The 23,114-nt window shown below is 43.9% G+C and overlaps 1 protein-coding gene across 1 annotated transcript; it reads right to left on the bottom strand.

Moving 5' to 3' along the window:
- Window positions 1–447: 447 nt before the first annotated feature.
- LOC126095683 (glucose dehydrogenase [FAD, quinone]-like) lies at window positions 448–21,949 on the bottom strand. Its single transcript, XM_049910439.1, has 2 exons — window positions 21,590–21,949; window positions 448–1,998 (listed from the first exon to the last, which is right to left on the bottom strand). The coding sequence occupies exons 1-2, from the start codon at window positions 21,947–21,949 to the stop codon at window positions 448–450; spliced, it is 1,911 nt and encodes a 636-aa protein (XP_049766396.1).
- Between the last annotated feature and the right edge of the window lie 1,165 nt (window positions 21,950–23,114).

Genomic DNA, 23,114 nt, shown 5'->3' with positions numbered 1-23,114 from the left:
CTCCACCTAAGACTATAACATGCTGAGAAAATTTATGTGAAATGTGTTCCAGATTTTCTCTCAGTTGTTCTGCCACTAGTGCTGCTGAGTCTGGAGGTCGGAAAAATGAGGCAATTATTAACCTAGCTCGGTTGTTGAGTTGTTTGCTTTATATATTATTTAGTGAGTAAGTCAACATTTACATAATTTACTGTTTTCTGTATCAACACAATAACGTCTACAGATATTTATTGTATTCTCTAAAACATCAGTTAAAATTGTTTTCTTCAATTTATTTTGCACTAATTTCCTTTTTAAAACCTAGACATTAACATTCCGGCTCAGAACTCAAATTATATTACTTTTAATGGCAATGATAAAGAATTTTCTACGGTAGTACTGTTCAAGCCCTTCTTTCGTCCTACCTTTTATGTGAGGATCTCCCGTGTAAGTTCTGTTTGTCCACCCCTAGGAGTGGTCCCGCCACTCTTCAGTCACCATATGCGCACACTTCTCGCCGATCATGATAGAGGCGACGTTGGTGTTGCAGCGAACGATGACTGGCATGACGGACGCGTCAGCTACACGCAGATTGCGCACGCCGTGGACTCGTAGCCACGGGTCAACGACCGCGTCAGCATCTGCGGAAGGCCCCATCTTGGCGGTGCCCGCAGGGTGGTACCCTGAGCTGGTGAGGTGTGCCACAGCGCATCGCCAGTACTCGTGTTTCAGCAGCGATGAGCGGCTGCAGTTCTTCAGAGGGAACTCCTTTACAGAGTAACCAGCTTTCTGCATCGCATCTGTCGAGCCAAACCTCTGGGCGAACTCCACCCCAGCAAGTAGATTCTCGAAGTCATCAGGGTCTTCAAGGTAGGCAGGGTAGATGAGTGGCAGGTCTGTCGGGTCGGTACTCCTCAGCCTGATGCGACCACGGCTCCTAGGAGCTAATAATACCAACAAAACTAATATCACGTCCTCGTTTTCAGCAAGTTTCTTCAGAGCGTTCGTGGTTTCTTCATTCAGAGAGAGATCTTTGGCAGCGATGCTGTGGGTGGTGTTTTGGGCAAGCGTAAACATGAGCTGTATATCTGGGTAGTTAGCTGTATCGATAGCAGGAAGGCCTGGTGGCGCTTTATCTGTCACTGTGAACCCATTGTAAGAAAGGAGCCCAGTGGTTGAAAGAGGACCTGTCCTATTCATCAAATATTTAAAGTAATTCTCTTCAGCTGTTGTTCCCACCAAATGTTTCCTTGTGTAACATAGTCCAAAATAAGCCAGATGGTCCTGAAGATTGTAACCTACTTTGAGATCCTTCAGCACTGGTACACCAACTTCATCCAAGTGGGCTTCTGGCCCAATTCCAGAATGCATTAGTATGTGAGGTGTGTTGATAACTCCTGCTGACAGTATTACTTCCTTTCTTGTTCTAACTTCCTTGATAGTGCCGTCTTTCAGAAACTGTATTCCATATGCTGCCTGGTCCTTTTCCCGAATCAGAACCTTGGTTACGTATGCAGACTTCAGGACATGCAGGTTCGACCTCTCTGTCACTGGCACCAAATATCCACGAGCTGTGCTCCACCTCATACCTTTATTGATGGAACAGTGTGTATTCCCAAATCCCACATGGGACTCGGCACTGTAGTCCTCAATAATTCTGTAGTCTAGTTCTTTGGCAGCGGCGTCTAGTGTCTCAAAGGCAGGATCTAGGCGCTCTGGTTTCGTGACGTGAATAGGACCACTGCGCCCATGTACACTTGCCATGTGCGGCCTTTTCTTCAATTCTTCCTCGTCAAAGGCCTCTAGCTTCTTGAAGAAGGGCAGGACGTCCTGGTACGACCAGCCATCGTTACCGAGTGCTGCCCAGCCATCGTAGTCCTGTGGGCTGCCTCTGATATATGTCATGCCGTTGATTGAACTGCTACCACCGAGACCTTTGCCTCGTGGCCAGGCACACCTTCCATCCACCTGTGACAGGCAAGCGCGACCTTCCGGTTCAGTCTGGTATGCCCAGTCCATCTGGAACAAAAATTATTCATTTGTTTCTACCCCTCCTGAAATTCAGTTAAAGCTTATATAATTCGTTGGGTTTATTGTTGTGGTCTTCTGGCTGAAGACGGCTTTGATGTAGGTCTCACGCTAGCCTCTCTGTGTAAATCTCTTTACCTCTGGATAACTACTGCAGCCTACTTCCATTTGAAGTAGGAGGGTAACACGGAACGCCGTGCTGGATCCCAACGGCCTCGTATCACTACCAGTCGAGATTACAGGCATCTTATCCACATGGCTGTAACGGATCGTGCAGCCACGTCTCGATCCCTGAGTCAACAGATGGGGACGTTTGCAATACAACAACCATCTGCACGAACAGTTCGACGACGTTTGCAGCAGCACGGACTATCAGCTCGGAGACCATGCCTTGACGCTGTATCACAGACAGGAGCGCCTGCGATGGTGTACTCAATGACGAACCTGGGTGCACGAATGGCAAAACGTCATTTTTTCGGATGAATCCAGGTTCTGTTTACCGCATCAAGGTGGACGCATCCGTGTTTGGCGAGAACGCGGTGAACGCACATTGGAAGCGTGTATTCGTCGTCGCCATACTGGCGTAACACCCGGCGTGATTATATGGGGTGCCATTGGTTACACGTCTCGGTCACCTCTTGTTCGCCTTCACGGCACTTTGAAAAGTGGACGTTACGTTTCAAATGTGTTACGACGCGTGGCTCTACCCTTCATTCGATCCCTGCGAAACCCTACATTTCAGCAGGATAATGCACCACCGCATGTTGCAGGTCATGTATGGGCCTTTCAGGACAGAAAATGTTCGACTGCGGTCCTGGCCAGCGCATTCTCCAGATCTCTCTGCAACTGAAAACGTCTGGTCAATGGTGGGCGAGCAACTGTCTCGTCACAATAAGCCAGTCACAACTCTTGATGAACTGTGGTATCGTGTTGTAGCTGCATGGGCAGCTGTACCTGTACACGCCATCCAAGCTCTGTTTCATTCAATAGCCAAACGTATCAAGGCTGTTATTACGGCAAGAAGTGATTGTTCTGGGTACTGATTTCTCAGGATGTATGCACCCAAATTGAGTGTAAATGTAATCAAATTGTTTGATTGGCTCTGTGCACTATGGGACTCAACATCTTAGGTCATAAGTCCCCTAGAACTTAGAACTACTTAAACCTAACTAACCTAAGGGCATCACACACACCCATGCCCGAGGCAGGATTCGAACCTGCGACCGTAGCAGTCCCGCGGTTCCGGACTGCATCGCCAGAACCGCTAGACCACCGCGGCCGGCATGTCAGTTCTTGTATAATATATTTGTCCAATGAGTACCCGTTTATCATCTGCATTTCTTCTTGGTGTAGCAATTTTAATGGCCAGTAGTGTATTCAAAGAGCTTATATTCTGATTTGCCCGTAACTCTTATTGTACAAATACACTTCACAGCAGAAAATACGTTCAAGAAAGATTTACTGTGAGGCTAAATCACATTGTGTGATAACAAATTTCTCTTTTTCAAAAAGTCTTTTCTTGCTATTTTCAGTCTTTATTTTATATCCTCTTTTGTTTCGGTCATTCTCAATTTAATGTGCTTCCAAAATATGTCCTTCCAGAATAGCAATAGTCGTTTATTACTTTTAGCATTTCATTTACTAATCCACTTTAATCGGTATCGATTGAGCTCTTTCAGCTCCTATAATTACTTTACTTTTGTTGGTGTCAGTCTAATAACCTCGTTTACAGACCCAGTTATTGTTGTCTTCAGTCCAAAGACTGGTCTGATACAGCTCTCCATTCTGCTCTATGCCGTGCAAGCCTCTTCATCTCTCAAATAACAACTACAAATTACATTGTTCTGAATCTGCTTTCTGTATACATGTCTAGGTCCCCCTGTACGACTTTTACCCTCCACACCCACCCCCCACCAACACTGTCCTCCAATACTGAGATGGTGATCCTTTAACGTCTCATAATGTGCCCTGTCAACCGATCCCTTCTTCTAGTGCGTTGTGCCGCAAATTTCTTTTCTCCCCAGTTCTATTCAGAGCCTCCTCATTAGTTACGTGATCTATGCATCTAATCTTCAGCATTCTTCTGTAGCACCACATTTAAAATGGTTCTCTTGTCTTCTTGTCTAAACTGTTTATCGCTCATGTTTCACTTCCATACACGGCTACATTCCATACAAATACTTTCAGAAAAGACTTTCTAAGATTAAAATCTATATTTTACGTTACCAAATTTCTCTTCTTCAGGAACGATTTTCTTTGCCATTGCTAGTATACATTTTATACCCTCTCTGCTTCGGCCATTATCCGTTACTTTACTGCCCAAATAGCAAAATTCATTTATTACTTTAAGTAATCTACAATACCTGCAATTTGTTGAATAATTTATAACTTTTGAAATGATGCAGGTACAGAGCACAACGAGTGCTAGTTTTAAAGGTATCTTCGAAATCTAACGACTGATGTACTTGTATGGTTTGCACAATTAATATTTCTTTGGTAAAACATCAGCTTTGTTAATTTGTTTCTAATAATTAATTAAAACAAATAATGCAAGCCAGATACACGAACAGAAAGACAGTGCATGATAGTGGGTGTCGATAAACACATTTCAGCATCATTAGTTTGTGATATTTGTAATTATTGTGGTGTTATTTTGTTTATTAATAATTTTTGCATAGTTTTGCCCATGTTTGTTTATTCTTTACAAATACGTAAATTCTGATCAGTGCATCAAAAAGAGCACTCCAGATCCGTAATGAAAGTCCTGCCTTATAAGGAACTGTAATGTTATTTGCTACCACAAATGGACAAAAACTGCTTTCGCACTCTGAAAAGGTAATTGCAACATATTAAAACAGTAATTCTGGGCAAACTATTGCAGCTATAAATTTGTGTAACATAGATTTTTTGGTAAGAATTTGAGCGTGCATATAATGGCGCAAACATAATTAAGATTGTTCTTCGATGTAATAAGTTACGCAAAGAAGTGGTGATCAATGGAAAGCAGTTACGTGACGTAACTTGGGGAAATTTGGATCGAGCGAATTTAAGCAGAGCTGGCACAAAGCTCCAGAGCACTTTGGTGATAGTTTTTGCGGTTCCAGAGGTGTAAGTTGAATTTTGCTTGTGCGTGCAGACGGAAGACAGAACTTTTCACGACGAATCCGGACATAGGATATTTTTGGTGTGGCACACAGGAGGGACTTGTGTTTCTCACGGGTTGCGTCTTGTGGTGATTGTTTCTGCAAGAAAACGGGACTTTGCCGCAATACCGTAGCTGTGGCGGACTGTTTCCACTCGAGTGCCGCCACACCTAGCCGCTGAAGCGCTGCTGTGGGGCTCTGTTTATCTTGAGCATTCTGAAGTGTGTTTTGGGATGGCGACGGGACTTAGTTCCTGATATGGTCAGGTTGCACTTTTAGTTTCTGATATGGTCAGGTTGCACTCTAATTACTTTCACCACGTTTAGGTGGCCGATTCTGAAACAGTGCCACTGGACTGTGTTTAAACCAGTCGGGTCTCTGAATATTTTGTGGCATCCGATACTTAGGAACTCCGCTAGTGTCGAGTGAACATCAGATCATCGGGACTAGGGAGTGTTTTACCTAACTGATCGATTCGCTAAATATTAATCGATGTTCTTCAGCATTCCACAATTTCTATGAAAATCTATAGCTTGTTCAGTATCGCTATTGGTGGCTCGAGCAATAATTAAAACGGCACTGTTTGAAAGATACCACCAATGAACTGTATTTAGGAATGAGTAAAAACTTACGAATTTTAATGAACTTGAAACACGCATTCCATTCGTCATTTGACATCAGCCTCCGGGTTAACATTTGTACTTGCCGCCGGCCGCTGTGGCACAGCGGTTCTAGGCTCTTCAGTCCGGAACCGGTCGCAGGGAATGGATGTGTACCATGTCCTTATGTTAGTTAGGTTTAAGTAGTTCTAAGTCTAGGGGAGAGATGACCTCAGGTGTTGAGTTCCATAGTGCTTAGAGCCACTTGAACCAATTTGTACTTGTCAGTCAGCAGCATCGAGAGTATTTTAATTATGCACTTAACAGGTGTTCAACGCACATGTATGGCTGTAGAAAGGATAGGCGATCACACCCTAGAGGATGAGAGCCAGGGAAAAGCCGTATTTGCAGCCCCAATCCATTCCCCGACCATCGCAATCGTGACAGGGCTATGCACCAACACCACCTGCACAACTTATGCATCCTCTTTATGATGTAGCAGGGCTCAAGTACCACCTACATAAAAGCCCATCATTTCAGGAGAGAGCCGAATACTCTGGACACTTGACAACAAAGGTGGAATTCAGCCCACTGACTCGCAGTGTTATGGCTGTTGACCTCTCACGTCCCCAAGACCTATAGGAGCTGCAGACCTTTTTGGGTAAGGTGAATTATTACTCTAGGTTCCTCCCAAAAGTAGCACACATTATGTACGCATCCACTCAACCAACTGCGGAAGAAGGGTGTTCAGTTCCGCTGGTTGGCTGCCCATGAGCATACTTTCACCTAGATGACGCACATGTTATGCTCACTGCCCTGCCTTTTTCGCCATCACATTCGCTTGTTTTGGCGGCTGATGCTTCTCCCTGCGGCACTCGTCGAGTGCTTGTGCACCGTAGCGATCGTCGTATGCAAACGTGGATTCCCTCGCTCATCTACCTTCAGGACCAGACTGAACATCTGACCAACAGGAATTCTCCTATTTTCACTCTGATGTAGAATGACAACACACCTTGGACGAGTTTCCCATTATCGCTACTCACATCACTGCACCCACGTGCTGATGACCCTATGAATGGCATGTTACATACAATGTGCTACATGGCTGGCCCAATTATTTTTCATAATCTGCTGATCCAGAACTCTGGGCCGGGGCTCGCCTTTCTCATCGTTTGTCTGTTCTCTCCAGTGTTCTCCTGCTGGATGCTGATAAGAATTCGCCCCTATTGTCATCGCAACTACCTTATGTTGTCTTGTCTTGGAACTCCTCCTTTGTGGACATCGAGGTACGTCTCGGATGAAAGCCGTTCGCAGACGACATGACTTCTGGCCAGGACTGAATAAAGATGTGGAGACCGTGGTGAACAGCAATCCTGTGTGTGCCCAAAATCAGTGTACTGTGACTCAGTCTTTCGCCCTTTGGCCAATTCCCTGTCAATGTACACTACTGGCCATTAAAATTGCTACACCACGAAGATGACGTACTACAGACGCGAAATTTAACTGACAGGAAGAAGATGCTGTGATGTGCAAATGATAAACTTTTCAGAGCGTTTACACAAGGTTGGCGCCGGTGGTGACACCTACAATGAACCGACACGAGGAAAGTTTCCAACCGAGTTCTCATACACAAACAGCAGTAGACCAGCGTTGCCTGGTGAAACGTTGTTGTGATGCTTCGTGTACGTTTCCGACTATGATAAAGGTCGGATTATAGCCTATCGCGATTGCGGTTTATCGTATCGCGACATTGCTACTCGCGCTGGTCGAGATCCAATGACTGTTAGCAGAATATGGAATCGGTGGGTTCCGGAGGGTAATATGGAACGCCGTGCTGGATCCCAACGGCCACGTGTCACTAGCAGTCGAGATGACAGGCATTTTATCCGCATGGCTGCAACGAATCGTGCAGCCACGTCTCGATCCCTGAGTCAACAGATGGGGACGTTTGCAAGACAGCAACCATCTGCACGAACAGTTCGACGACGTTTGCAGCAGCATGGACTATCAGCTCGGAGACCATGGCTGCGGTTACCCTTGCCGCTGCATCACAGACAGGAGCGCCTGCGATGGTGTTTTCAACGACGAACCTGGGTGCACGAATGGCAAAACGTCATTTTTTTGGATGAACACAGGTTCCGTTTACAGCATCGTGATGGTCGCATCCGTCTTTGGCGACATCGCGGTGAACAACATTGGAAGACTGTATTCGTCATCGCCATACTGTCGTATCACCCGTCGCGATGGTATGGGGTGCCATTGGTTACACGTCTCGGTCACCTCTTGTTCGCATTGACGGCACGTTTCAGGAGTGTTACGATCCATGGCTCTGCCCTTCATTCTATCCCTTGCTAAACCCTACATTTGAGAAGAATAAAGGGCGACCGCATGCTGCCGGTCCTGTAAGGGCCTTTCTGAATACAGAAAATGTTCGACTGCTGCCCTGCCACCACATTCTCCAGATCTCTCACCAATTGAAAACGCCTGGTCAATGGTGGGCGAGCAATTGCCTCGTCACAATACGGCAGTCACTACTCTTGACGAACTGTGGTATCGTGTTGAAGCTGCGTGGGCTGCTATACCTGTACACGCCATCCAAGCTCTGTTTGACTCAATGCCCAGGCGTATCAAGGCCGTCACTACGGCCAGAGGTGGTTGTTCTGGGTTCTGATTTCTCAGGATCTGCCGGCCGGAGTGGCCGTGCGGTTCTAGGCGCTACGTTCTGGTGCCGAGCGACCGCTCCTGTCGCAGGTTCGAATCCTGCCTCGGTCATGGATGTGTGTGATGTCCTTAGGTTAGTTAGGTTTAATTAGTCCTAAGTTCTAGGCAACTGATTACCTCATAAGTTAAGTCGCATAGTGCTCAGAGCCATTTTAACCAGCCGGCCGAAGTGGCCGTGCGGTTAAAGGCGCTGCAGTCTGGAACCGCAAGACCGCTACGGTCGCAGGTTCGAATCCTGCCTCGGGCATGGATGTTTGTGATGTCCTTAGGTTAGTTAGGTTTAACTAGTTCTACGTTCTAGGGGACTAATGACCTCAGCAGTTGAGTCCCATAGTGCTCAGAGCCATTTGAACCATTTGAACCATTTTTTCTCAGGATCTATGCACCCAAATTGCGTGAAAATGTAATCACGTGTCCGTTCTAGTATAATATATTTGTTCAATGTGTAAGTAGGCTGTTTATGTTTTCTTTATGTAAGTAGGCTGTTTAGGTTCTTATATTGGTAACGCCGCCGCCACGTAGCGCTCTCTGTATGAAAATCACTGGCTGTGCTGTGTGCAGTCTGTGGCTAGTTTGCATTGTTGTCTGCCATTGTAGTGTTGGGCAGCGGCAGCTGGATGTGAACAGCGCGTAGTGTTGCGCAGTTGGAGGTGAGCCGCCAGCAGTGGTGGATGTGAGGAGAGAGATGGCGGAGTTTTGTAATTTGTCATGAACTGCTATATACACTCCTGGAAATGGAAAAAAGAACGCATCGATACCGGTGTGTCAGACCCACCATACTTGCTCCGGACACTGCGAGAGGGCTGTACAAGCAATGATCACACGCACGGCACAGCAGACACACCAGGAACCGCGGTGTTGGCCTTCGAATGGTCCTAGCTGCGCAGCATTTGTGCACCGCCGCCGTCAGTGTCAGGCAGTTTGCCGTGGCATACGGAGCTCCATCGCAGTCTTTAACACTGGTAGCATGCCGCGACAGCGTGGACGTGAACCGTATGTGCAGTTGACGGACTTTGAGCGAGGGCGTATAGTGGGCATGCGGGAGGCCGGGTGGACGTACCGCCGAATTGCTCAACACGTGGGGCGTGAGGTCTCCACAGTACATCGATGTTGTCGCCAGTGGTCGGCGGAAGGTGCACGTGCCCGTCGACCTGGGACCGGACCGCAGCGACGCACGGATGCACGCCAAGACCGTAGGATCCTACGCAGTGCCGTAGGGGACCGCGTGTAACGCCGGAAATGCATAGCCTCCTATTTCCATCTATGGTACTATTTTTTTCCTTGCTTTGTTACCTCAAGATATGACATTTCTGTCTCTTTGTATATTGTAATTGTTTTACTGTTTGTATATATACAATGAGACTGTCGCCACCTCCTCGACCGACGGCTTCAAACCTTCAATCAACCGACAAGGAAGACTGGACGCACGTAAAGTTTTAGAACTGTATGGCAGACCTCAGCTTTTCAAACTGTTCCATTTTCGTCTCTAAAATTACAGCAACGTAGCATGAACCTTTGTTGCTCATTGTCCCAATTGCATTAGCAAGCAGGGTCCCTTCCTTTTCCGAAATGAACCCGAGTGTCGTTGAAATTCAAACGCCAGCACTAAATTAATATAGCTAATTCTATTTCACTGCTTTAATTTCAAAGTTCAGTTAGCTGGCTACAATATTCAGATTACACAAGCACAAATTAAGAGTGCGAGTTTTGTTACCATATTTTAGCTTACCGGTGACTGCAGCTCAGCTTGGTACGTACTAAATTTTACTATTGTTAATTGTTCAGAATCATTTAATTCAAGTTCAAAGTTAAATCTCTTCTTTCTAAATTGCGTAGATTCAAGTAGCTTTTGAAATGATTGTTGAGGTAGTCCAAGACTAACCGTATTTTACTGAATTTCGATGTGCTTCAGAAAGAAAGCTCACTATTAACTTCAGTCACTAAATTAACTTTCGATTTTCCGGTTTTATTAATTCTTTTGCTAAATTAAGTCAGGGTGTAGCGAAATTTATTACTTCTGACAAACTTTCAGTTTTCACACTACACGTGTCAACCTTCAGTTGCCACGCTTCTAGTGCTAATTATATGTGTAATAACCTTTCTTTTTCAGTTACTATAGTAATTGTCCTTAGGACTGGCGACCGTGATTTCCCCCAAATCTCAAATACCTAATTACCGCTAGTTAATTGCTAACGTAACGGCTGCACATTTACTTTCTTTATTAACTTTACCCCTTTTCAAAATTAATTTCCACCAGTTTCATTAGCACATTTCCTTTCATTTAGATGTAACCCTTTCCTCCCTCTTTACCGACAGGTTAACTTCGGTGACGATTGCTTTTCCAAAACTCCCATTAGGTACACGCGGTTTCATTTTTCACTGTCATTAAGGTCGATAAGTGAGGGGGAGGTTACACGCACCGCCACTTCCCAGCAAATTAGGGACACTGTTGCTCCTGGGGTATCGGCGAGGACCATTCGCTACCGTCTCCATGAAGCTGGGCTACGGTCCCGCACACCGTTAGGCCGTCTTCACGCCCCAACATCGTGCAGCCCGCCTCCAGTGGTGTCGCGACAGGCGTGAATGGAGGGACGAATGGAGACGTGTCGTCTTCAGCGATGAGAGTCGCTTCTGCCTTGGTGCCAATGATGCTCGTATGCGTGTTTGGCGCCGTGCAGGTGAGCGCCACAATCAGGACTGCGTACGACCGAGGCACACAGGGCCAACACCCGGCATCATGGTGTGGGGAGCAATCTCCTACACTGGCTGTACACCACTGGTGATCGTCGAGGGGACACTGAATAGTGCACGGTATATCCAAACCGTCATCGAACCCATCGTTCTACCATTTCTAGACCGGCAAGGGAACTTGCTGTTCCAACAGGACACTGCACGTCCGCATGTATCCCGTGCCACCCAACGTGCTCTAGAAGGTGTAAGTCAACTACCCTGGCCAGCAAGATCTCCGGATCTGTCCCCCATTGAGCATGTTTGGGACTGGATGAAGCGTCGTCTCACGCGGTCTGCACGTCCAGCACGAACGCTGGTCCAACTGAGGCGCCAGGTGGAAATGGCATGGCAAGCCGTTCCACAGGACTACATCCAGCATCTCTACGATCGTCTCCATGGGAGAATAGCAGCCTGCATTGCTGCGAAAGGTGGATATACACTGTACTAGTGCCGACATTGTGCATGCTCTGTTGCCTGTGTCTATGTGCCTGTGGTTCTGTCAGTGTGATCATGTGATGTATCTGACCCCAGGAATGTGTCAATAAAGATTCCCCTTCCTGGGACAATGAATTCACGGTGTTCTTATTTCAATTTCCAGGAGTGTATATTATGACTATTAAGGTAAATACATTGTTTGTTCTCTATTAATATCTTTCATTTGCTAACTATCCCTATCAGTAGTTAGTGCCTTCCGTAGTTTGAATCTTTTATTTAGCTGGCAGTAGTGGCGTTCGGTGTATTGCAGTAGTTCGAGTAATGAAGATTTTTGTGAGGTAAGTGATTTGTGAAAGGTATCATTTAATGTTACTCAGGGCCATTCTTTTGCAGGGATCTTTGATAGTCAGATTGCGTTGCGCTAAAAATATTGTGTGTCAGTTTTAGCACAGTCATGTATAATTGTTCTAAGGGGACGTTTCATATGTCGACCCTTAGCCGAGGATACCTCACTGGAATCTTCTGATTTTTTCTTGTAGTTTGTGTATTTAGTGTAGCTTTTGTTTATTGCTAGCGCGTAATTGTAGAGAGAATTTCCTTGGTAGGTGTGGTTTTTCATTGTTGTACAGTAAAACAGTTGTGGCATGCATGTAGATTTGCACCGAGTATTTCGCAGCTACAATTAACTAGATATTATTTTCAGTTCTATGTTAATGTGTTCTCTTATTTTTGCTCTTCAAATTGTGTTTTTCTGTGTTATCGTGTGAAATATTGTCACAATAATGGCGTGTGAAAAACGTAACACTAGGCTCCAAAGTAAACTGAGAAATAATAGTGACGACGAGCGTAGCTTATCAGCACCACTGTGTAGTGAATTAACAGACATTCCAAGTAGTAATTTGGTCACTATGCATAGGGAAATGGAGCGGGCGGCAAACAATGGCGTAGGCAGTGAAACAATTAGTGAACAGGGAAGCATTATCGATCGATCGCTCGGCAACAGCTCGCCTCAGGAATCCAAAATGACAGGACACAATCTTGCAAATACTGTAGATTCAGGTTTTGCGTCCTCACCGTTTTCTCAAATAAGTCAAGACACATTTTCTGCTTGTCAAAATGTGAATGTTGCCGGTGCAAATTCACGGCCGAAAAGCACTGAGGAACATGTTCCAGACACTAACGCATTGTTATTACAATTATGCAACAAATGGGACAAAATCTTCAAAAGTTAGACACAATGGAACAACATCAGAGACAAACACAGCAAGAGTTAGACGCAATGGAACAAAATCTTCACACCACGCTTGAACAAACTCGTGAAGATTTAACTACTGAGTTACATAACATTGAATCGAAATGTCAAAAAGACTGTAATGACGTAAAAACACAAATTTGTGAACATTTTCAACCTATTGTTTCGCGGCATGAAAATGCATTAGAGAATCACGAAGCAGCCATAAAAGAACTGCAAACCATTGTTCATGAAAATCATGAGACCTTGTGGGCTAAAATTGACTCAGTTGCATCTACCGATTCGGTTACGCAACTTGCAAAAACTCAGGAAAACTTAAAGGACACAGTAGATTCGATTTCAACACAAATGGACACTCTGAAACTTGGTTCAGAAAAACACACTGAGGAAATGTGTTCACTATCGGAGAAAGTAGCCGAACTTTCGGATCAGGTCACTAACTTATCTACAAAGGTAGATGATGATCTGAATGACACAAGACCTGTAGCCTTTACTGACACAGAAGAGTATGAACAAATAAGAAAATTCAAACAAAATCAAAATCAAATCAATACACAGTACAAAAGAGAAATCCGGGAAGTACAAGATCAGTTGACACAGGTAATACAAGAATTACGTATTTCAGAGGACACTCGCACCCCAATACGGGAAGAGGGACATAGAAATACGGAACAGCCACAAAATAATAACACAGGGCATTTCGGTAATTATGAAAGGAATTGGCAAGGTGGACCGAATTTTGAGATGGAACCGCTGACACGACGTAACATGACCGATATGCTACTCGCCGACACGATGACTTTGACTATAAGCTGTTCATTACTACACGTAAATTCAAGACATTTAAGAATTCTGCCAACGACATTCATCCACAAGCGTGGCTCCATCAATTCTCTCATTGTTTTCCTCCCAACTGGTCATTAGAACACAGATTAGAATTTATGTGTGGCTACTTGGAGAATGAACCAGCTGTAAGAATGTGATTGGTCATTCACGATTGTCATAGTGAAGGAGAATTTTACCATGCGTTCCTCTCAGCGTATTGGTCACAAGCTACACAAGACCGAGTAAAACATAGCATCATGATGATGAAACACTCTGAACAATCTGAATTTTCCAGTCTTGTCAAATATTTTGAAGACATGTTGCACAAGAATCAGTACCTGTCAAACCCATATAGCCCCTCAGAACTCATCCGCATTTGCTTAATCAAACTGCCTGAACATTTACGGCGTATTATTTTGGCAGGCCGTTGCAAATACGACATTGAAGCATTTGAGGGACTCTTACAAGAATTAGAAATTAACACAGACAATCGCGGGATGCGAAAACAGGAAAACAATAATTACAGGTCACATCCGTCGCAATTCCGTGATGACAGAAATAATAACTGGACACGACAAGGTTATTCTTACAACGCAAATCGTGACCAAAACAGACACCACCCATATGACAACCATTGGCAGAGTAATAGTTACAGAGAAAGATCGCATTTCCGTAGTAATGAATATGACAAAGATTACCGTAGAAACAGACAATATGGGAACCAAAATAATTATTATCAAGGGAGACAGAATAACTTTAGACGCAACGGTCCAGCACGCAGTTACGACTCAGGGAGAAATTCTCCACCACGTGACAGACAAGAAAGAAACTATGTAAACTACCGACCAAACGACAGACGTGAATTTCATCAGAACTGGCGGGATTCTCGTCACGGTGAATTTGTAGAAGTTAGGTCTCCAAATCCCAGTAACGGCGCCCGCGAACAAAGAAACAGACAATGACTCGCACCGCAGGCAGCCACCTGTGCCCGCTGGCTCAGAGAAAAATAACATTGACGTTAACCTTGAGCAAAATTCCAGTATTCTTTACGGACGAATACCGCATAATAATTGCATTCAAGTTGAAACTCTGCGTACTGAGAAGAGCAAAGGGTTACACCACATTTCACATGTAAAACCGTTTATTGAAAGATAATCTGCTTTTTAACTTTGTCTTTGCCATAAAACGTTTCACTTCACGTTACTAGTATGCTTTAGAAACTGTTACCATGCAACAATGTTTGAAGTTAAATATCCAGTCAAGAACCAAGAGAACTTATTTAAACAGAAATTACGAATGCATTGTTATTGTGAACAGACAACACAGTGTTATTGTGTGTGTACATTCTTGCTTGTTAGTTGCACGATTACGTAACGTCTATAAGGCTCACATACTTAGAACATTTACCAGTACTGCTAATGAGATTTTAATGCAACATTTTGGTTTACTTCAAAATACATTCTGGATTTAAAGTACTTTCTGTGAGATACCAGATGACACAGTGGTTAGTTTATGTGACAGCTACACGATTTTATCACGACACTACTAATGTGTGATAATTTACAATGTAGCTTTTGCGGTGTTTCTGTTTCATATCTGCACAGTTTTTCTGAAATATTCTGGAAAGTAAAACATGTTTTAGTAGTAACTTTTGTGGTATAGCTACAATGAGACAGCCTTTTCCGTAGCACAACAATACGTTACAGCACAGTAATTTCTTCATCTCAACAATAAGCGTAATAACTAAGAAATCTATACGCAAAGCATTTCACTTTTGTTTATCATGAGGTAAGTACATTGGCTTCTGCTGAACTTAGCTTTTGGAGGACAATAACTACGACACTTCCACAGAGATTATCTTACAACAAGATGCACCTTTAGCGCTACAGGACACGCATTTCAGTGATTAATTTTGTACTTAAAACATTTATTTTTAAAGATTTTTGAATTACAAAGAAAGTTTTCCGTGATACATTTCATTCCATTGCTGTAATCTGTAACACCTGACGGTATAATTACATTAATCCTCAGGGGGGTGCACACTTACTTTGTGTACCATGTGTTTGGCAAGCACAAGGAGCCCTAGCTAATATGGTATTTGCTTGTACAACTTCACACATCAGTACCATATTTCTCTAACACATAAATTACACAGCTATCTGATCATTTAACAGAGAAACAAACATCTTTTTATTATGTCAGTGACACATGTTTACGCAATTACAGAGTTGGGTAACTTCACACTTACGAAATTGTATTTTGTCTGTACTTTGTGAACTGTTCATATTTTTTCGGACCCATTGTGATATTATGAGAGCTTTGAATGATATATTTGGTATGGGATCACGATTTTTAAAGTACGTTTGAGGCAGATGACACTATTGAAATGAGCAGAGAATATTTTTTATGGTTTGAAATTATTGCAGAAAGCTACGACTTTTTTGAGAGTTGACTGAGGTGTTATGATGTTATTTTTACGACAACGATGTGTATTATGCTGTTGAGGTATGTTTATGTCAATAAGATGATGCTACCATATATGAGGAATGTGATTACGTGTTTATATGTATATGAATAATGAATAGAAGTTAGGGACTCTTGAATTGTGAAAAAGGATGTTGGAAACCAAGAATCGTACTTTAAGAGTTATGAAATGTGTGTAAATGCGTGAATGTATCACAATGCCAGTGAAAATTTTTTTGGACACTGTTATATTCATAGGATTTTGTTTCTACACATATGCAACGTAAATTCTCGACCTGTGAAATTTTTATATGAGACTGTCACTGTAGCGGAAACTGCTGTCGTAAATATTTCTGTAAGGAAGTTAAGTGACCACCTGCACGTGCGTCGTGGGCACACAGCTGTGTCAGCCATTAGGGTGTGCCTTTCCGGAAGCACAGGTAAAAAAAAAAAAAAGGAAGGCCATTATCCTCGCTATTGACATTTCCTTGTTGAAAGCATACTGTGGAGCTCGTAATTTATGATATTTACTAAAATGCCTGATGAAATGATTAGAAACATTTTACATCTATCGTCTTTGTAGTTAAGAGATTGCTCATTTTGTTTAATATCTAGTTGCTAGCTGCACTGCAGCATTGGTTAAAATAATATTTAATATATGTACTAATATAGTTATTTTATGCCTACAGATCCAGTCAATAAGAAATTTTTAATTTACTTCCAAGAAAACGAGGGCACATAAATAGACGTTTCCCTTCACAGGAATTGAATAAATAATTTCTTTACGATTTGGTAATTTATCTGCTAGTGTAAGTTCTCGTGATGCATCACTTTAGTGTTAAGATGTGACATAGGTATTAAAGATGGCCATTTTTACTGTAATATTTTTTCTGCTTGAGCTATGTCATGTTTAGATATAAGTTATTTCTGCTGCTGTTTGCCAGGCATAGTGCTACTAAATTTCACTTTGTATTACTCTGTTAAGCTAGTTTTACTACTGATTTATTTTTATTGTTGCTGCACATTGGCTCATATTAGGTGTAATTTTGCATTTTATCTGTTAATTTAGATTTACTGCTGCTTGCTTTGCAAATTGGCATTGTTTTGTCATTGCTGTTTGTGTTAATTTGTTATGTACTGCTGCATTGCCTCGTCCCTTAGTTTAGCATCTGAGCTCAGTAGATTTAAGTTAGCTTAAGAGGGGTAGACTATATAAGAAACTAACTATGATGAATTGGAAGAAATGCATTGAGAAGCTATAAGAAAATGGTGTGGCCAAAACAAAAAAAAAAGAATTTTGAAAGAGGATATGAACAAAAAAAAGGTAGGGTTTAGGGACAACAGGTTTAGGTAGGATTTTCTTGGAAATAAATGATGAGGTAAGAAATATATGAAATAAATACAGAAAGCATGCTTGGATAGGATTTTTTGGTGGAAACAAAGGATGAAATAAGAGGAAAGATGTATGGAATGAAGTTTTGGGGTGGACTGCAGTACCAAATGTTACACTGAAAACGAACCCTGTCCTTTCCTTTTGTGTTATCCCACTATGTGTTTGTGTACCCTTGTGTATTTGTTTTCTTCCTGTCTCTGTGTAGTTTCATAGAATTTTTTTTCTAATACTAAGCTATATTCACTATGATGAGGAATACTGTTATCCTCAAATATAATTGGCATTAATAATATGTTATTTACCTTGTAAAGATGTTTAGACATTATTTATCTGTTCTGTTTTGTTGCTCATGGGTGAAGTTGATGTTTCAATCATTATTCTGATCTTTTATGTATTTACTTATGTCATAATTCCTGTAACACTGATGTATATGTTTATTTCTATTCTGTTGTACAGCCTGTACTACAAATGTTCTCTGTATTGTTATGTTCTTTAATGATGTATTTTGTACCTTTGTAATTGTATTCTCATGTTATAAAATTGTAATTGTCACCAGTTCATGATATTATTAACTTGTAAGTTACATTTCACTGCACACTTTTCTGTTGGTCATAGTAATGCACAATATGTCAGAAGTTGGGACTGTTAGTGTTTGCACATGTGTTAATAATTCAGCAAGGGACTGGATAACAGCATTGCTGGTTCTAAGGACAATTCCAAAAACTTTGTGAGTGCACAAGTGGTGGTTATGGACTTGCTATATTATCTGCAAGACTCTTCAATGGTGATTGTGCACCTGCACAGTCGCAACAGATGGTTGCTGGCCATCTGCAGTGGGTCTGCATCTTTGATGACTCACCAATACCATTATTTCTACAAGGACTGCAGTGGGTCTGCACCTCTGGTGGCCCACCAATACCACAATCTCTACCAGGACTACAGTGGGTCTGCTCTGTGATGACCTACCTACCAATATTCATCAACTTCGAATGACTACTGTGGGTTTGCTCTGTTGTGGCCAATTACCTGTCAGCATGTCAAGAGTCAGCACTGTCTTTCTGTTGGAAGGACAACACTACTTCTTCAAGACTGCATGGAAATCCACTACTTCTGTGTGCAATTTCTTTTACTAATGAGACTTTGTGAAAAAAAACTGTAATTACTATTATGATGAATGATCAGGACTATCTTTATGGACTGTGAGAAAATTTTAGCTTTTGACCAACATTGTATCAATAAGTGTGTGCATTTGATTGTAATTACAATTATGAAAAATTTTATCAAATCATTATTGGCCACTGCCCAAAAATATTTTGTAAAATTTTTTGTGGGGAGGATGGGGGCTATGTAAGTAGGCTGTTTATGTTTTCTTTATGTAAGCAGGCTGTTTAGGTTCTTATATTGGTAACGCCGCCGACACGTAGCGCTCTCTGTATGAAAATCACTGGCTGTGCTGTGTGCAGTCTGTGGCTAGTTTGCATTGTTGTCTGCCATTGTAGTGTTGGGCAGCGGCAGCTGGATGTGAACAGCGCGTAGCGTTGCGCAGTTGGAGGTGAGCCGCCAGCAGTGGTGGATGTGAGGAGAGAGATGGCGGAGTTTTGTAATTTGTCATGAACTGCTATATATATTATGACTATTAAGGTAAATACATTGTTTGTTCTCTATTAATATCTTTCATTTGCTAATTATCCCTATCAGTAGTTAAAGCCTTCCGTAGTTTGAATCTTTTATTTAGCTGGCAGTAGTGGCGTTCGCTGTATTGCAGTAGTTCGAGTAATGAAGATTTTTGTGAGGTAAGTGATTTCTGAAAGGTATAGTTTAATGTTACTCAGGGCCATTCTTTTGCAGGGATCTTTGATAGTCAGATTGCGTTGCGCTAAAAATATTGGTGTCAGTTTAAGCACAGTCATGTATAATTGTTCTAAGGGGACGTTTCAAATGACTACCCAATTACCATCTGCTTTTCTTCTTGGTGTAGTAATTTGAATAGCCAGTAGTGTATGACCTCATATGGACTTTGGTGGTCCTTTCTGTGCTCTATGTGGCTCACTGTCATGGACGCTTATTGCAGCTACCATGTGCGGTTAGCATGGCGTCCAACACTACAGACGCCACCTTCAACGTACGTATACAGATTCTCACCATCGAATGGCTTCCCCTCATCCTCATGTCAGACAGTGTTCCTCCATTCATGGTATTGGCCTTTGAACAGTTCAGCAATGCCAATAGCATTACACACATAATTAACCTACCTCTTCATCCATTGTTCAATGGTGAAGTGTAGCAGATGTTTGAACAACAAATGCTGGCAGCAGTAAGCATATACACTACTGCAGCAGCACTCATAATGTTCCTGAGCACTTACAGGACTAAACCTGTCCATGACCACAGCCCAGCAGAGCTGCTCCATATGGGACAGCAGCATACTCTCCATCCCTTCCTAGCACCACCTGCCCTCAGAACATATGATGGAACATGCTGGATGATATTACCACCCCCCCCCCCCCCCCGCCCGCCCACATTCAGAGATCTGGCCGGTTTCATATGGCGCAGAACATCCGTGGATGCCAGCTATGGTGGTGGCCACACATGGGCAGCACCTTACGAGAGTTGTTACTCCAAGGCATTTGGAGCATACCAGCCAACTTCATCCTCAACTACTGACTGTGCCACCATTAGTGGGACACTCTAAGCTTGGAGTAGGACTGCCCACCCTTGAAAATCCCTCAACCAAACGAGTACAGTTTTCACTCTATGGCACTGCCGGCAATTCCCGTGGATGCAGATAAGGAGTTTGTTGAAACGTCACCACAGCATCGATCCACTCAACAGCCATCTCCCACACTGTCGTTTCCCAGTGTATTGCTCGACGTTCCTCACATCTTCTTCCAGCTGGTGGGCTCCTCCACTGGGACACGAATCATTCTGGCATTTCACTCTCCAAAACATCGAGAAGGGCACTTCCGGTCCAACGTGCCCATTTCGGGAGGGGTCGGAGGGGGAGGGATTTGGTATCACAACCCCAACAAATTCACCGAGCGAGGTGGCGCAGTGGTTAGCAGACTGGACTCGCATTCTGGAGGACGACGGTTCAATCCCGCGTCCGGCCATCGTGATTAAGGTTTTCCTTGATTTCCCTAAATCGCTCCAGGCAAATGCCGGGATGGTTCCTTTGAAAGGGCATGGCCGAATTACTTCCCCGTCCTTCCCTTATCCGATGAGGCCGATGACCTCGTAGTTTGGTCTCTTCCCCCAAAACAAGCCAACCCAACAAGTTCAAACCGCTCCAGAATGCATAGCACAGGCGCTCTCGCTGCTCTTTCGTATTGCTCACTGCACTCAGTGTTGCTTGGTTCCTGATACTGCTACATTTAGGCTCTCGGTTTGGTTCGCTCTCGGAACTTTTCATTCTGTTGTGTTGTCTTCGTTGTTCGTTCACCACTGTAGTTGTCTTTCTGTGATTTTTAGCCACTCGTCGAGTTACAATGTAGCACATTCACTATTAAGTGTCATATTGACAAGATTTCCTCAGTTGCAGCGCGTTATGACTTGAATAGGAAGTTTGTTCCTAGGTTCGTGACCATATTGTATCTTGGAAGAATCTTTCAAATTTGAAATATCTTACTATTCTGGAATAACTTTTGTAATTTGAGAAAAGGACAGCAGCACACAAAAAGTGAATACTATAATTGCAAGATGGTATAAGAAAATAAATTTGTATCACAGGCCTGGCTAAAGGCAAAAGTCTGAAAAGTGTTCCAAGGTAGAACGCTCTCCCCTGGCGTAGAAAGTAGGAATTTACCACAGCTTCCTACATGCCGCTCCCATAAAGGGATTACAAAAACAAGATTGATCTGATTACTTCGCACACAGAGCCATTCGATCCGTCGTTTTTCCCCTCCTCCATGCGCGACTGGGATGGAAGAAACGCAGTGGGAAGTACCATGTGCCATGCACGTCACGTTGGTTTTGGAGATTACGGACGTAGACGCAGTCGGAGACGTAGGATGTGGGGACGTACCTCGGTCTGCCACAGTGTTAGAGAGAGACCGGGGACGTCCGACGCTGGGGAAGGGTCCCCTCCCGCCTCCAGGAGCAGAACGCTCCAGCCGGGATTCTCGGAGAGCCTGGCGGCCACCGCCGCCCCCGCAGACCCGGCGCCGACCACCACGAAGTCGTACTCCGGCAACGGGGGCGACGCGTCCCGCGGGAAGGCACTGCGGTCGGCGAGTGCGCACTGCGCATGCGTCAGGGAGGCCAGCAGCTGCCAGAACAAGGCGCCGACACTGCCGCCGCCGCCCGCAGCGCACGCCTGGAGAGCGGCTGCAGCCGCGGTAGCACTCATCAGTGGAGGGGCTGTCTCTGGACACACAAAACACATCGCTACTGTAACATTTACATTTCTTCAAAATTTCGACATCTACAGTACTGGACATTAAAATTGCTACACCAAGAAGAAATGCAGATGATAAACGGATATTCATTGGACAAATATATTATACTAGAACTGACATGTGATTACATTTTCACGCAATTTGGGTGCATAGATCCTGAGAAATCAGTACCCAGAACAACCACCTCTGGCCGTAATAACGGCCCTGATACGCCTGGGCATTGAGTCAAACAAAGCTTGGATGGCGTGTACAGATGCAGCTCCAACACGATACCACAGTTCATCCAGAGTAGTGACTGGCGTATTGTGACGAGCCAGTTGATCGGCCACCATTGACCAGACGTTTTTAATTGGAGAGAGATCTGGAGAATGTGCTGGCCAGGGCAGCAGCCGAACATTTTCTGTAACCAGAAAGGCCCGTACAGTACCTGCAACATGCAGTCGTGCATTATCCTGCTGAAATGTAGGGTATCGCAGGGGTCGAATGAAGGGTAGAGCCATGGCTCGTAACAAATCTGAAATGTAACGTCCACTTTTCAAACCGCCGTCAATGCGAACAAGAGGTGACCGAGACGTGTAAGCAATGGCACCCCATACCATCACGCTGGGTGATACGCCAATATGGCGATGACGAATACACGCTTCCAATGTGTGTTCACCGCGATGTCGCCAAACACGTATGCGTCCATCATGATGCTGTAAACAGAACCTGGATTGATCCGAAAAAATGACGTTTTGTCATTCGTGCACCCAGGTTCGTCGTTGAGTACACCATCGCAGGCGCTCCTGTCTGTCTGAAATGTAACGTTCACTGTTCAAAGTGCTGCCAGTGCGAACAAGAGGTGACCGAGACGTGTAAGCAATGGCACCCCATACCATCACGCTGGGTGATACGCCAATATGGCGATGACGAATACACGCTTCCAATGTGTGTTCACCGCGATGTCGCCAAACACGGATGCGACCATCATGATGCTTGCTGTAAACAGAACCTGGATTCATCCGAAAAAATGACGTTTTGTCAGTCGTGGACCCAGGTTCGTCGTTGAGTACACCATCGCAGGCGCTCCTGTCTGTGATGCGGCGTCAAGGGTAACCTCAGCCATGGTCTCAGAGCTGGTAGTCCATGCTGCTGCAAACGTCGTCGAACTGT

Source organism: Schistocerca cancellata, chromosome 8, assembly GCF_023864275.1.
Source record: "Schistocerca cancellata isolate TAMUIC-IGC-003103 chromosome 8, iqSchCanc2.1, whole genome shotgun sequence".
Lineage (NCBI taxonomy): Eukaryota > Metazoa > Arthropoda > Insecta > Orthoptera > Acrididae > Schistocerca > Schistocerca cancellata.
Note: the sequence above shows the minus strand (reverse complement) of the source record. Positions and strands in the feature narration are given on the sequence as shown.

Bases quoted from the DNA above. Each gene is read 5' to 3' on its own strand.
- LOC126095683 (XM_049910439.1), bottom strand. From the start codon at position 21,949: ATGTGTTTTGTGTGTCCAGAGACAGCCCCTCCACTGATGAGTGCTACC. The intron at 1,999-21,589 runs GTACGTCCCCAC...TTTTTGTTCCAG, and splicing joins TAACACTGTGGCAGACCGAG to ATGGACTGGGCATACCAGAC.